The 13,324-nt window shown below is 59.1% G+C and overlaps 2 protein-coding genes across 2 annotated transcripts in view; both read left to right on the top strand.

The window, feature by feature from the left end:
• CKS1B (CDC28 protein kinase regulatory subunit 1B) overlaps positions 1-1,557 on the top strand; it is a 6,565-nt gene extending 5,008 nt beyond the window's left edge. Inside the window, exons 2-3 of the mRNA XM_073323472.1 lie at positions 13-127; positions 941-1,557. Coding sequence (XP_073179573.1) covers positions 13-127; positions 941-993 — 168 coding nt within the window. The 3' untranslated portion in view covers positions 994-1,557. The remainder of the gene's footprint in view (positions 1-12; positions 128-940) is intronic.
• A 1,556-nt stretch (positions 1,558-3,113) lies between these two features.
• Positions 3,114-12,358, top strand: FLAD1 (flavin adenine dinucleotide synthetase 1). Its single transcript, XM_073322909.1, has 8 exons — positions 3,114-3,201; positions 4,833-5,057; positions 5,660-6,419; positions 7,209-7,356; positions 9,348-9,446; positions 10,575-10,764; positions 11,526-11,599; positions 11,969-12,358. The coding sequence occupies exons 2-8, from the start codon at positions 4,899-4,901 to the stop codon at positions 12,102-12,104; spliced, it is 1,566 nt and encodes a 521-aa protein (XP_073179010.1). The 5' UTR covers positions 3,114-3,201; positions 4,833-4,898; the 3' UTR covers positions 12,105-12,358.
• Positions 12,359-13,324: the final 966 nt, after the last annotated feature.

Below are 13,324 nucleotides of genomic sequence, written 5' to 3'. Positions count from 1 at the left end.
GCGCTATCTCAGAGTAAGGACCTCGCCAGGCTGGTCCCGAAGACGCACCTGATGTCGGAGTCCGAGTGGCGGAACCTGGGCGTGCAGCAGAGCCAAGGCTGGGTCCACTACATGGTCCACGAGCCAGGTCAGCGGGCCGGGGCCGGGGCGCCCGGGGGGCCGCGGGGCGCCCGGGGGATGGGCGGGAAGCCGGAATCGTATCGGGGACCGGCTCCGGGGCAGGTTTTGTGCTGCGGTCCCACGTGTCTCCCTCCTGCCTTCGGTAGGAGTCACGGGCAAGTGCGGGGAGCGGAGCCCGGCCCGCAGCCGGCTTGCTGACTCCCCAGCAGGAACATCCCCATTGCCGGCGACATTCAGAGCCTGCCGCCGGCCCAGCCTTCTGTTACTAATGGTGATGAGCTTTGCAGAAAGAGACCGCACCCGCTTCAAAATCTGAATTTAGAGACTCCTGCCATTGCAGTTCCTTCCTAGGATAAACCCCGCTGCATGCTAGCGGGCCGCTGTGTACGGTAGCGTTGTCCCCCAGCTGGCCTGGGGACAGAACCGAAGCTGAGGGCTCAGTATGCCAAGTGAGGTGCTGAGGGACAGGGTATTGTAGAAGTGATCTTTGTAGCAATATGGGATGTTCAAGAGGGAAAACTCCCGTTGTCATCAGTCAACTGGGATCCCTTTCAGTCTGCAAGCTTGAGCACATTTGAACTCTGGGGCTGTTGGCTCGCTCCTGGGGGAGACCTAATCTATAACGTGACTATATAATGACACACCTGGCTAAAGGGGCTTCTGGCAAATTAGATTAGATTGTCAGTGTCAATTTACAGGGCTCCGGGTCTATGGTTTTATTCCCTTTCCAAACACTGGGAACTAGGGAATAAGTGAACAGAACGCTTGTGCATTTTAACCTGCAGATTGTCCTAATGCTCTGCTCTCCATCTCCTCTCAGAGCCTCACATACTGCTGTTCCGACGGCCACTGCCAAAGAAGCCAGAAAAATGAACCTGTTACACTTGACCTGTGTATAGAACCTCCCTCTTTGTCTTCTCTTAGATACATGCACCTTTGGAGGTTTTGTCTCCTGTTTTAAAATGTCTGACAAATGTCTCAATACGTTAAAACTCCTGGCGATTAACTTCAAGCAAATCCAATCATCATGACAATAGTGGCTGGTAGAAAATGACTTAACTCAAAACTAGAGTCTGGCCTTTACATAAGAAATATCCTGTTGTATAGAACCCAATGATTCTTACCTACTGAGTGTGTCAATGCTCTCCTGAGTTCTACTTGAGCAGAGAGATTTTAACTGCAAAATCTAAACTTCACCAGTTGAAGCATAAATATTTTAACATTGTTTGGCACGTGATAGTTGCTGCTTGTACCTTTTACTCCAGGGGGTATGTTGGACTTTATTCCAGGTGGACACTGTATCCACTTCCTTGGCATCTGCTTTAACACTGTTTGATATGTATTTTTGAATCTGTATTTTTGAATAATTTTTAAAGTTCTAGAAAGTCTGTTCAAAATCTGTGGTTGAAGTCCTTCAATAAAGAGGAAGTTTTTTTAAAAAAACATGGGTTTCCTCTCATTCATCTGAAACAATCCTCTCTGCCACCTTTTGTTGTCTAAACACTGGATATCTTCCCCCACCCCCACCAGGTGGTGCTAACACATGTCTTTGTTTCATTAATTTCAAGTGTTAATCCTCCACAGATGTGTAGAGAGAAATAACTTTGCAGGATTCTAGTAATGTGCCTTAATCTCATTTGCTCTCAGAAAATCTTTCCTAAAAGAGATGAGACTATTTAACTCTTTAAAAGGCTTATTACCTCACTGCTAAGTACCCAGTGTTTCTCTAAAACCCACCCCCACCCTTTGTCTGCAAAATTCATGTTAGGGCTTCAAGGCTAACCTTCTGTCCATCAAGGCAATAATCATAGTAGAGAGTTTAAGTATGGTTAGGTCTTTAGCATTCAAGGTTTAGAACAGGGGTTCTCAGACTGGAGGTCGGGACCCCTTAGGGGGTCACAAGCTGTCAGCCTCCACCCCAAAGCCTGCTTTGCTGCCAGCATTTATAAGGGTGTTAAATATATAAACAAGTGTTCTTAATTTATAAGAGGGGTTGCACTCAGAGGCTTGCTATGTGAAAGGGGTCACCAGTACAAAAGTTTGAAAACCAGTGGTTTAGAAGACATCCTACTGTCTAACTAGATGCTAAAGTTGGTTTTCCTAGTGGGGAGATGACCTATGTCCTTTTTGGAGTCTCTCAGCTATTGATGTATAGCTCCTCTGCTTAGCTCATAGAGAAACCGGTCAAGCACTTGACTGGGGGTAGCTGCAGGCCCCTGATACCCTGAATCCTTGTTAGCCCCCTTACTGGCAGCTTTTTTTTAGTGCGGCATGACTGAGCAGTGAAGCAAGGAGCTAGTTAGTGTAAAGTGGTATGGGCAGGAACCATGCCCCTCGCTCTAATTGCCAACAGCTAATTGTCCCTGAAACAGGCTGCCAGAGCCAGCTGCGGTCTGGTGTCCATAGGCAGGGCCCCACGGTGTAGGGAGGGAAGGGTAGCAAGCCTAACTTCCGCAGCATGCCACAATCCCAGTACCATGAAACTCGCTGGGAAGGGTGCATGCGTAGGCAGGACTCCTGGGTTCTCTCCCTAGCTAGGCAGCAAGCCCGGATCCCAGCACCAGGAGGTCCCAGGGAAGGGTGCCTAGGTAGGGCCTCGTGGGGTGGGGGGGCAGCGAGCCAATCCCTGCAGTGTGCCAGGATCCCACCAGGGGGCGCCCAGGGAAGGGTCCCAAGGGCACGCCGGTCCGTGCCCCGCCATCGCTCGGACTGTGGCCACGCCCTGTGCATCAGCGCCCTGTGCATCAGCGCCCCGCCCACGGGGAAGATGCAGGCCAATCAGCTGCTAGGAAGTGCCATTGCTGGGAGGAGCCCTCCGCAGGCTGCAAGGGTTCCGCCCTTGCCCTGAGAAGAGCAGGAGTCTTCCGGCTCTGACGTACGTCTCTTTCGCTCGGGTCAAGACTGGCCAATCAGCGCATTTACAGTCTTCCTGTCTACTGACTGGCATCCCGACTATCCAATGAAAGGAGAGAGGGCTGAGGCGGCCGGGAGAGCTCGGCGGAGGCGGGGCTTCACTCTCTGTGGGCTGGGGAGGCGGGGCCGGGACTGGAGGCGCTGGGCTGCTAGCGGGCGGCATGGAAGGTGGGGGGGGGTCGGACTCCTGGGTTCTCTCCCCGGCTCTGGGAGGGGGGAGCCTGGGGGGTCAGAGCAGCGGGAGCTGGGAGCCCGGACTCCTGGGTTCTCTCCCTGGCTCAGGGAGGGGAGTGGGGGCCTGGGGGGTCAGGACTCCTGGGTTCTCTCCCCAGCACTGGGAGGGGAGTGGGGGCCTGGGGCGTCAGGACTCCTGGGTTCTCTCCCCAGCACTGGGAGGGGAGTGGGGGCCTGGGGCGTCAGGACTCCTGGGTTCTCTCCCTGGCTCAGGGAGGGGAGTGGGGGCCTGGGGCGTCAGGACTCCTGGGTTCTCTCCCCAGCACTGGGAGGGGAGTGGGGGCCTGGGGGGTCAGGACTCCTGGGTTCTCTCCCCAGCACTGGGAGGGGAGTGGGGGCCTGGGGGGTCAGGACTCCTGGGTTCTCTCCCCGGCTCAGGGAGGGGAGTGGGGGCCTGGGGCGTCAGGACTCCTGGGTTCTCTCCCCAGCACTGGGAGGGGAGTGGGGGCCTGGGGGGTCAGGACTCCTGGGTTCTCTCCCCAGCACTGGGAGGGGAGTGGGGGCCTGGGGGGTCAGGACTCCTGGGTTCTCTCCCCAGCACTGGGAGGGGAGTGGGGGCCTGGGGGGTCAGGACTCCTGGGTTCTCTCCCCAGCACTGGGAGGGGAGTGGGGGCCTGGGGGGTCAGGACTCCTGGGTTCTCTCCCCGGCTCAGGGAGGGGAGTGGGGGCCTGGGGCGTCAGGACTCCTGGGTTCTCTCCCCAGCACTGGGAGGGGAGTGGGGGCCTGGGGGGTCAGGACTCCTGGGTTCTCTCCCTGGCTCAGGGAGGGGAGTGGGGGCCTGGGGCGTCAGGACTCCTGGGTTCTCTCCCCAGCACTGGGAGGGGAGTGGGGGCCTGGGGGGTCAGGACTCCTGGGTTCTCTCCCCAGCACTGGGAGGGGAGTGGGGGCCTGGGGGGTCAGGACTCCTGGGTTCTCTCCCTGGCTCAGGGAGGGGAGTGGGGGCCTGGGGGGTCAGGACTCCTGGGTTCTCTCCCCGACTCGGGGAGGGGAGTGGGGGCCTGGGGGGTCAGGACTCCTGGGTTCTCTCCCCGACTCGGGGAGGGGAGTGGGGGCCTGGGGGGTCAGGACTCCTGGGTTCTCTCCCTGGCTCAGGGAGGGGAGTGGGGGCCTGGGGGGTCAGGACTCCTGGGTTCTCTCCCCAACTCGGAGAGGGGAGTGGGGGCCTGGGGGGTCAGGACTCCTGGGTTCTCTCCCCGGCTCTGGGAGGGGACTGGGGGCTGGTGGGTCAGAGCAGGGTGGGGCTGGGAGCCCGGACTCCTGGGTTCTCTCCCGAGCACTGGGAGGGGAGTGGGGGCCTGGTGGGTCAGAGCAGGGGGGCTGGGAGCCCGGAGTCCTGGGTTCTCTCCCTGGCTTTTGGAGGATAGTGGGGTTTAGTGGTTAGGGCCAGGAGACTGAGAGCCAGGACTCCTGAGTTCTTTTCCCAGCTCTGCCCCCACTCGTGGTCTGACCCTGTTTCCAGCTCTCATACCCAGTCTCTCTCCTTTGGGTCATTTCTCTGCTCTCTCAGGCATTCACATTCATGCCGCCTTAGCATCCTTGTGAGCGCTCTGATGTTTGGTTGCAGGTGCCGCTGTCCTGGAGATGCCTGGGTGTCATCTCTAGAGCTGGGGGGACCTGACTGGAGGTGTCCATGCAGTGGGCCCTCAGGATCTGCAGGAGCATTGGGCGGGTGGGACGGGAGAGCAGGCCTTTCCAAGCCATGGCTGCACAGAGCAGCACCCTCCCTGCGCAGAACGGCCCTGCTGCCGTGACAGCCGGGATCATCATCATCGGAGATGAGATCCTGAAGGTACAGTACTGCCATCCTCTGCGCCTGTGTCACACCGTTTGGGGGCAGGCTCCGTGTAGGCAGAGACTGGGACAACGATTTCTGAGGCTGGCCGTGACCTTTGTCTTCCCCCACGCTTGGCCAGATTGCATCGCCCATGCTCACCTTGGTGGCGCCTCACGCTGCGGGCCAACCCGGGGCTACTTGGCAGGATGGAGGGGCCCCCATTTGGCCCTAAGCTAGTGGATCTCACCCAAGAGTCCCTGTTGAGTTTTATTCAGGGGCCTAGCTAGGACATCCATATTGTGGGGAGGTCGAAGTGCACGGCCTGGACAATGTTCAAAGACAGCACCTTCCCCCTGAGGGTCTGAAAAGTCCCAGGCATTAACCACTAGTCCCCACTCCCTCCCAGAGGCAGGGACAAAACCCAGGAGTCCAGGCTCCCAGTCCCCCCGGCTCTAACTACTAGCTTCCACTCCCTCCCAGAGGCAGGGATGGAACCCAGGAGTCCTGACTCCCAACCCCACTCCCAGAGGCATCTCCTAGTTCTGCAGCGTGTGGCCAGTTGTGATGCACCGCCCCTTTGCTGGCTGGGGGGTATCTCACAAAAGTTTTGCCTACAGGGATTCACCCAAGACACAAACTCCTTCTTCATGTGCCAGAAGCTGCGGTCGCTGGGGGTGAAAGTTGCCAGAATCTCTGTGGTACCCGATGACGTCGATACCATCGCCACAGAGATCTCCTCCTTTGCAGCCAAGTTCACCTATGTGCTGACATCAGGGGGCATAGGCCCCACCCACGATGATGTGACCTTTGAGGCGGTGGCCAAAGCCTTCGGGGAGCAGGTTTGCCCCCACCCAGAGCTGGTCACCCTGGTGCACAGGTTCTTTGGCAAGACGGACGTGTGTTGCCCCGAGATGAAGCTGGCACACGTCCCTGAGTCCTCGCTGCTCAATTACGGCATGAACAAGAGGACGGGCGATGCCTTGAAATACCCCCTTGTCAGTGTGCGCAACGTCTACGTCTTCCCAGGCATCCCGGCGCTGATGGAGCGGGCGCTGGAGGGGCTCGGCCACCTCTTCCGCAACGAGCAGACCTGCTTCCACTCCCGGGAGATCTACGTCAGCGCCGACGAGACGCTTCTGGCACCCGTGCTCAACCAGGCCAACGCCCGCTTCGGGCGCCACGCACACCTGGGCTCCTACCCTGACTGGGTCAACAACTACTACCGCGTGAGGCTGACCCTGGACTCAGAGTCCGAGCAGCACCTGGAGGAAGCCTACAGCTTCCTGATGCAGAACCTGCCCCCTGCGCTGATCGTGCCCCTGGTGACAGAGCCTGTGGCACGGGCAGCCACGGACGTGTATGCCCTGGCTGAGTCTGGTATGGCCTGTGAGCTCTTTGGACAGGGACTGTCTCTCTCTGTGTCCGTGCAGCGCCTGGCACGATGGGCGGGGCCTGTAGGCACAGCCGTAATGTGCTGCTAAGGATGGTGGAGAAGGTCTCTGGAGCCTCCGTGTCTTTGGGGATCAGGCAGGCCTCGTCAATGCCAGCCTAATGAGACCAGCCGTGCCCTCCCGGCGTAGCAGCACTGGGAGAACTCTGCTTTGGGTGGCATCGATTGTGCCAGTTCCCTGCCCCGGCACAGTTCTGCCAGTATAAATGCATCTGCGAGGGCTCGTGCCAGCAGAGCTGCGTTGGTGAAATGTCCCCAGAGTCGACAGCTGGGCAGGGTCACCTGTCAGCGCCGTGTGGGCCTTGGGGTCGGCCTCTTCCTCCCGGCATGGCTGTGTTGCACGGGCACATGGGCATGGATCTCAAGGATGGTTTTGCTAACCCTGTTCAGACCCCCCACCCCCAAAGCCAGGCTTCCAGGGGCCCTGTGGAGAGAGGGTCCCTTTTCACATAGTGCTGGAGGACAGGTGGTGGGTCTTAAAGGTGATGGGGAGCAGGGGAGTACTCGCAGCTCCCTGGCCAGGAGTGTAACCAGCAACCTCCGAGATGGGGCAGCCCCAGGCTTTGAGAGGCTGGGACCTACCTTGCTGGCTGCTGAGCTGACTCCGTGCAGCAGATGGAGCTGGGGCGGGGGAAGGGGGGCAGGAGTCTCCGAGCCCAATCCCCCATCGAGATCCCACCGCATGCGTCCTCGCTGACTCCTCTCCTCTGTGGCAGGTTCCGCCCTGGGCCAGAAGGTGGCAGCAGCGCTCCGGACCATCGAAGAGGCCTTGGATCGGTTCAGCCTGGCCCAGATCTGCGTGGGTTTCAACGGGGGCAAGGACTGCACGGCCCTGCTGCACCTGTTCCACGCTGCCGTGCAGAGGTACCCGCTGCTTCCGCTACCCCGCTCGCAGAGCAGGGTCCGGCCTGCAGCAGAGTCACCCACAGCGGGCTGGGCATAGCACTCAAAGGAGGAAGTGAGGTCTAGGGGTTAGAGCAGTGGGGTGGGAGTCAGGACTCCTGGGTTCTATTCCCCGCTCTGGGAGGGGCGGGGAAGGGCAGCTATTGGGGAGAGTCATAGAAATGTGGGGCAGGAAGGGACCCCACAAAGTCATCAAGTCCAGCCCCCTGCGCTGAGGCAGGGCCAAGTCAAGCTAGTCCATCCCTGATGGAGGTTTGTCCAACTTTCTGAAACTTCTGCCATGGTAGAGAGTCCACTGCCTCCCTCTCCAGAGTGTCACTTGTCTTCGAGTCAGAAAGAGTTTCCTGAATCTCCCCCGCTGCAGATTCACCCGTCGCTGCTTGTCCTGCCTCCAGTGGGGTGCAGCACAATTGATCCCCATCTGTAGAGCCGCCTCTGCGGATTTGCAGGCTGTTCTCAGGCCCCCTCAGTTGTCTTTCTCAAGACGGAACGTGCCCTGTTTTTGAGCCTTTCCTCCCAGGTCAGGTTTTCTAAACCTGTGATCAGTTTTGTGGCTCTCCTGTGGACCCTCCAGTTTGTCCCCATCTTCCTTAAAGGCCGTACCCAGAACTGGACACAGGCCAGCTGGGGCCTCAGCCCTGCCGAGCAGAGCGTGACACTTTGTGACGCAGCAGGGAGGGGGGAGTGTTGTCCTGGGAATGTGGCAGGGGAGTTTCACTGGGGATGGGAGACCTGAGAGCCTGTAACCTGAGCCGGGAGGGGGAGGTAACACCTCTGCCCTGGAACCTGGGCAAAGGCTGCAGGAGAGAGCCTGCTGGGGGGTTTTTGGTTTCAGTTTGGTGCTGGGTGGTGGAACGCAGGGAACCCCAGGGCTGGGGTCTAAGCTCCCTGCCCCCCAGAAGGACTTGGCTGAAGGGTCCTGGTTGTACCCACAAGCTCTGTTTTAGACTGTGTTCCTATTGTCCAATAAACCTTCCCGTTTTACTGGCTGGCTGAGAGTCACAGTGAATCCCAGGAAGAGGGATGCAGGCCCCGGACTCCCCCACGCTCCATGACACACTTACCTCCTGTGTCTTACACACAACACCCCCAGGAACATGCCCTAGAAAGATAGTGGATTTTTTAGCAGCTGCATCATTTGTTGACTCCTATTCAGGTTGTGGTCCACTGTAAGCCCCAGACCCTTTCCAGCCGTGCGACACCCCCCCCGCCCTTCAATTAGTCCCCGTTTGTAGCTGTGCTTTTGGTTTTCCCTTCCCGCCTGTCATGTTTTGCACTCGTCTTTTTCTTAATTTCATCGTGTTGATTTCAGATTCATTCTCCAATTTTGTCAAGGTCATTTTGAACTCTAATCCCGTCCTCCCAAGTGTTTGCAACCCCTCCCAGCTTTGTGCCATCCACGTATTTTGTAAGCGTGTGCTCCACTCCATTCTCCCAGTCAGCAGTGACAATACGGAGTTGTGCCTGACCCCGCTAGGTACGCCCTCCTCCTCTGACAGTGAGCCACTGCTAACTACTGTCTGTAGACGGCCTTGGAGCCAGCTGTGCACCCACCTTAGAGTCATTTCATCTAGACCCTGGCTTGCTTGTGAGAAGGTCATGTGGGACTGTGTCAAAAGCCTCACTCAGCTCAAGATCTCTCACATGACCTGCTTCCCGCATCCCCTGGGCCAGTAACCCTGTCCGAGGGGGAAATTGAGCTGGCTTGGCATGACTGTGACAAACCCATGCTGGCTGTTCCGTATCGCCCTGATCTCCTCTGGGTGCTCACGACTGGATCGTTTAATAGCATGTTCCAGGATCTGTCCAGGGATTGAAGTTGGTCTGACTGGGGTATAATTGGGGTATAGTTCTGGTCCCAGCTCTGTCATTGACTCGCTGCATGGCCCTGCACAGGCCAGGACAGGCGGCTGGGGATGGTGTGTCGTGGTGACGGATGTCTCTCTCTCCAGGCGATTCCCACAGCGGGAGGAGAAGCTGCAGGTGCTCTATATTCGCATTGTGTCCCCCTTCCCCGAGATGGAGCAGTTCATTCAGGCCACCACCCAGAGGTAAGGGTGGGGCTGTATTTCCAGGTAGCTCCCCACTTCCCTGCAGTTGAACAGCCCAGGCAGGATGGGCTTCAGAGGCAACTCTGGCACTTACAGGCCGGTGAGCCTAACTTCAGTACCGGGCAAGTTGGCTGAAACAACAGCAGAGAGCAGAATGAGACCCAAAGCTGAACTCGACAGGTTGGGGAAGAGTCAACACGGCTTTTGTGAAGGGGAATCATGCCTCAGCACTATTTGAATTCTTTGAGGGGGTCAAAAAACATGTGGAGAAGGGGGATCCAGTCGATATAATGAATCTGGACTTTCAGAAAGTCTTTCCCAAGGTCCCTCGCCAAAGGCTCTTAAGCAAAGCAGAGAGTCAGGGGATAGGAGCAAAGGTCTGATTGGTAACTGCTTAAAAGAGGGAACAAGGGATAGGAATAAATGGTCAGTTTTCACAGTGGACAGAGGTAAATAGCAGGGTCCCCCAAGGCTCTGTACTCGGACCAGTGCCGGTCAACATATTCATAAATGATCTGGAAAAAAGGGGTAAACGGTGAGGTAACCAAGTTTGCAGACGATACTAAATTACTGGAGATTAAGTCAAACGAGTTACAAAGGGATGTCACACAACTGGGTGACATGGTAACAAAATGGCAGATGAAATTCCATGTTGATAAATGCAAAGTAATGCACATTGGAAAACATCATCCCAACTATACATGTACAATGATGGGCTCTAAATCAGCTGTTACCACTCGAGAGAGAGATCTTGGAGTCACTGTCCTCTGAGGAATCTACGCAGTGCACAGCGGCCGTCAAAAAGGCGAAGAGAATGTTGGGAATCCCCCATTCCCCCATTCCCATCATTGGGAATCCCCCATGATTCTGACTGCCAGAAGCTGGGACGGGATGACGGGATGGATCACTGGATACTTGCCCTGTTCTGTTCATTCCCTGTGAAGCATCAGGAACCGGCCACTGTCAAAAGACAGAACACTGGGCTAGAGGGCCCATTGCTCAGACCCAGTATGGCCTTTCATACGTTCTCATGAACCAACCAGTTCATTGCGGTGGGGGCCTTGACATTCCCACAGGGCTTTCCCACCCTTGAATGTTGTTTCCCCTGTTGCTCTTTCTGCGTGCTAGGTACAACCTCCACCTCTGCACAGTGCAGGGCCACATCCAGCAGGCACTAGCAGACCTGAAGGCCCAGCACCCCCAGCTGCAGGCCGTGCTGATGGGGACGAGGAGGACCGATCCCTATTCCCGCACTCTGACGCCCATGTGTATGACCGACCCCGGCTGGCCTGAGTACATGCGGGTGAACCCCCTGCTGGTGCGTCATGGCGCTCGGGCCGCTACTCGTCAGGGAGAGAAGTGCGGTTTGAGCACAGGGCAGGGAGCCAGGACTCCTGGGTTCTATCCGAGCTCTGGGAGGGCAGTTGGCTCTAGGGGGTTAGAGCAGGGGGGCTGGGAATCAGGTGTAAGGGATGAGACCTTGGTCCCCTTCTCCTGCCCGGCACTTCCTCCTACCCACCTCTCCCCTCCCCACAGCATCCATCCTGCCTCCCCTGGGCAGCAACCACCTCTGCTCCCGCTCAGACTCTGACGCCTGTGGGTTGTCTCAGGCCCTTCCCAGCAGTGATCCAGTCCCAAGCTAGTTCTCCGGACGAGCCCCAAGAAAACTGGGCTAGGCGTTAAAGCTGCTGTGTGCCTGGGTCCGCACCCCACAGCTCTCCGCCCTCCTGTGCGCCTGGGTCCGCACCCCACGGCTCTCCGCCCTCCTGTGCGCCCGGGTCCACGCCCCACGGGTCCCTGACCCGCTTTGCAGTGCCCTGTTGTTTCACCCTTCCCTCCACCCCCCATCTGGCCATGCTGAAGAGGATGGTTGGTGTGTCCGAGAGGGAAGGCATTGTGGGGAGAGTGACAGTCCTGATGCCTTTGGGGAAGGGATGCCAGTGGCATGGAGCAGGGACTGGCTGAGCCCCACACAGCCCTCTCCCCACCCCGTGCCCACTGGGCTCACAGCCAGCCGGCCTCAAACGGGGGGAGGGAGCTCAAACGGCTGCTGTAGTGACTTCTCTGTTCTGCCTGCAGGACTGGACGTACCGGGACATCTGGCACTTCCTGCGCACGCTCTTCGTCCCCTACTGCATTCTGTATGACAAGGGGTAAGAGCCTGGCTTGGGGGGCGCTGTGCCTCCCCTCCCCCAACCCCCCCACTGCTCCCTGCGCCTTCGTCCAGCAGGACCAGCTGGGCTGGGCTCCATGGCGCTGGGGGTGGGCAGCTGGGGGTCAGTGCCAATTGGGTGCTGCCCAGGCTCTGGAGGGGCAGAGTGAGGGCTGAGCAGTGTGGGAAGGGAGCTGAGGGGGTGGCAGGATGGGGCGGCGTGATGCACGGGGCCAGACGCATGGCCAGACTCGCCCCATTCAGGATGGTGCAGGAGCTTTCTCGCACAGAAGGAGGCACTGGGCAGCGCCTGGCATCTAGGACCCATTGTGCCCCCACCCTGCTCACAGCTGCCCTCCCCCTGTTGCAGCTACACCTCCCTGGGGAGCATGAGCAACACACAGAAGAACCCGGCACTGCGCTACACCAACGCCCTGGGCCAGGAGAGCTACCGGCCGGCCTACCTGCTGGAGAACGAGGAGGAGGAGCGCACCTCGCGCCAGTGAGATCCTGCCAGGCGGGCCCCGGCCTCAAGAACCCCCCACTCGGTGGTGAACTGGACTGAGCGCGGGCTGCTCCCCCGGGCACTGTCGTCGGGACACCCACCCCCGGCTCTACCAACTCCTCCGCCACGGGTGCTGCCTCCCCATGCCATGGATGCACCCCATGCCAGCCGTGTGCCCCCCGCCGGCTGGGCACTGCTGACTGGGGCATGCGGAGGGAGGGCCCGGGGGCCCTATGAATAAACCCGCTGACCTCAGCCTCCTGCCTCTCCTGCCAGCGCCGGCTCCCTGTGGGTTCAGAGCATCACCCCCAAGGTGTGGGTCAGTGGGTACATGGCAGTCTGGCCTGAGGAGGGCAGAGGATTCTGGGAGATTGGATTTGCAGGGAATCTGACCCCTCCCTGGAACCATTGGCAGGGAGCCCCCCCTGCCAAGGCCAACCACAGCTAGAGCCCCGCCAGTCCTGCTTGGTCACTGGCAATGTCTGCCCCTGGCACCATGTTTCCCCATCCGCACTCTCCCTGGGGCAGCGCCGGGCATGGGACTCCAGGCCTGGCATCTCACTGGTGCCACCTGGGCACCAGGGGCTGGGGCCCCATGCCCTGTCCAAGGGGAGGTCTCCTAGGGAGGCTGCCCCCCTTTTCCATCAGGTTCAGTCCGGTTGGAGGCCAGGCCCCCAGGGGGTGGGAGCGAGCCCAGGCCTGGCGCAGGCAGCAGCCCCTCCCCCACCTTGCCCGGGGCCGTATTCATGCAGCCCTTTCAGCTGCAAAGAATCCAGCAGCTTCCAGCCTTTGCACAAGGGGCTTGGCTGGGTCACGCGGCTCTCCCCTGCCCGCGGCAGGGCCCAGAGGCAGCTCATCCCCACACGATGCATCTCCTGGGCAGACGCTTGGCCTGGCAGTCCCGGTCCCTGGCCCGCTACCCCCTAGCGCAGCTGGCCCCTTACCCCCTGCGACGGGCGGTTCAAGGCATGGTGCGGCCGGGGCCCGTCCCCAAGGGCCCCGTGGGGCTGAATCTCAGCTACTGGCTGCTGGACGTCCTGCGGGAGTGCGCCTATGTCCTGCTATGCTGCTGGTGCATCAAGGAACTGCTGGACTAGCCCCCCGCCCCCTCGTGTGCCGTGCTGCCGTGTGCGTTTCTTCCCAGCCCCCCCGCCCCTCCACAGGGCTAGACCCACTGGCTGCACTCTGTGGTCGCCTGACCCCATGCTGCTGGGGGGCCTG

Source organism: Lepidochelys kempii, chromosome 24 (assembly GCF_965140265.1).
Source record: "Lepidochelys kempii isolate rLepKem1 chromosome 24, rLepKem1.hap2, whole genome shotgun sequence".
NCBI classification, from domain to species: Eukaryota; Metazoa; Chordata; order Testudines; family Cheloniidae; genus Lepidochelys; species Lepidochelys kempii.
Note: the sequence above shows the minus strand (reverse complement) of the source record. Positions and strands in the feature narration are given on the sequence as shown.

Coding starts and splice junctions, on each gene's coding strand:
- FLAD1 (XM_073322909.1), top strand. CDS start 4,899: ATGCAGTGGGCCCTCAGGATCTGCAGGAGCATTGGGCGGGTGGGACGG. Junction 5,058..5,659: donor TCGGAGATGAGATCCTGAAG/GTACAGTACTGC, acceptor TTTTGCCTACAG/GGATTCACCCAAGACACAAA. Junction 10,765..11,525: donor TGCGGGTGAACCCCCTGCTG/GTGCGTCATGGC, acceptor TTCTGCCTGCAG/GACTGGACGTACCGGGACAT.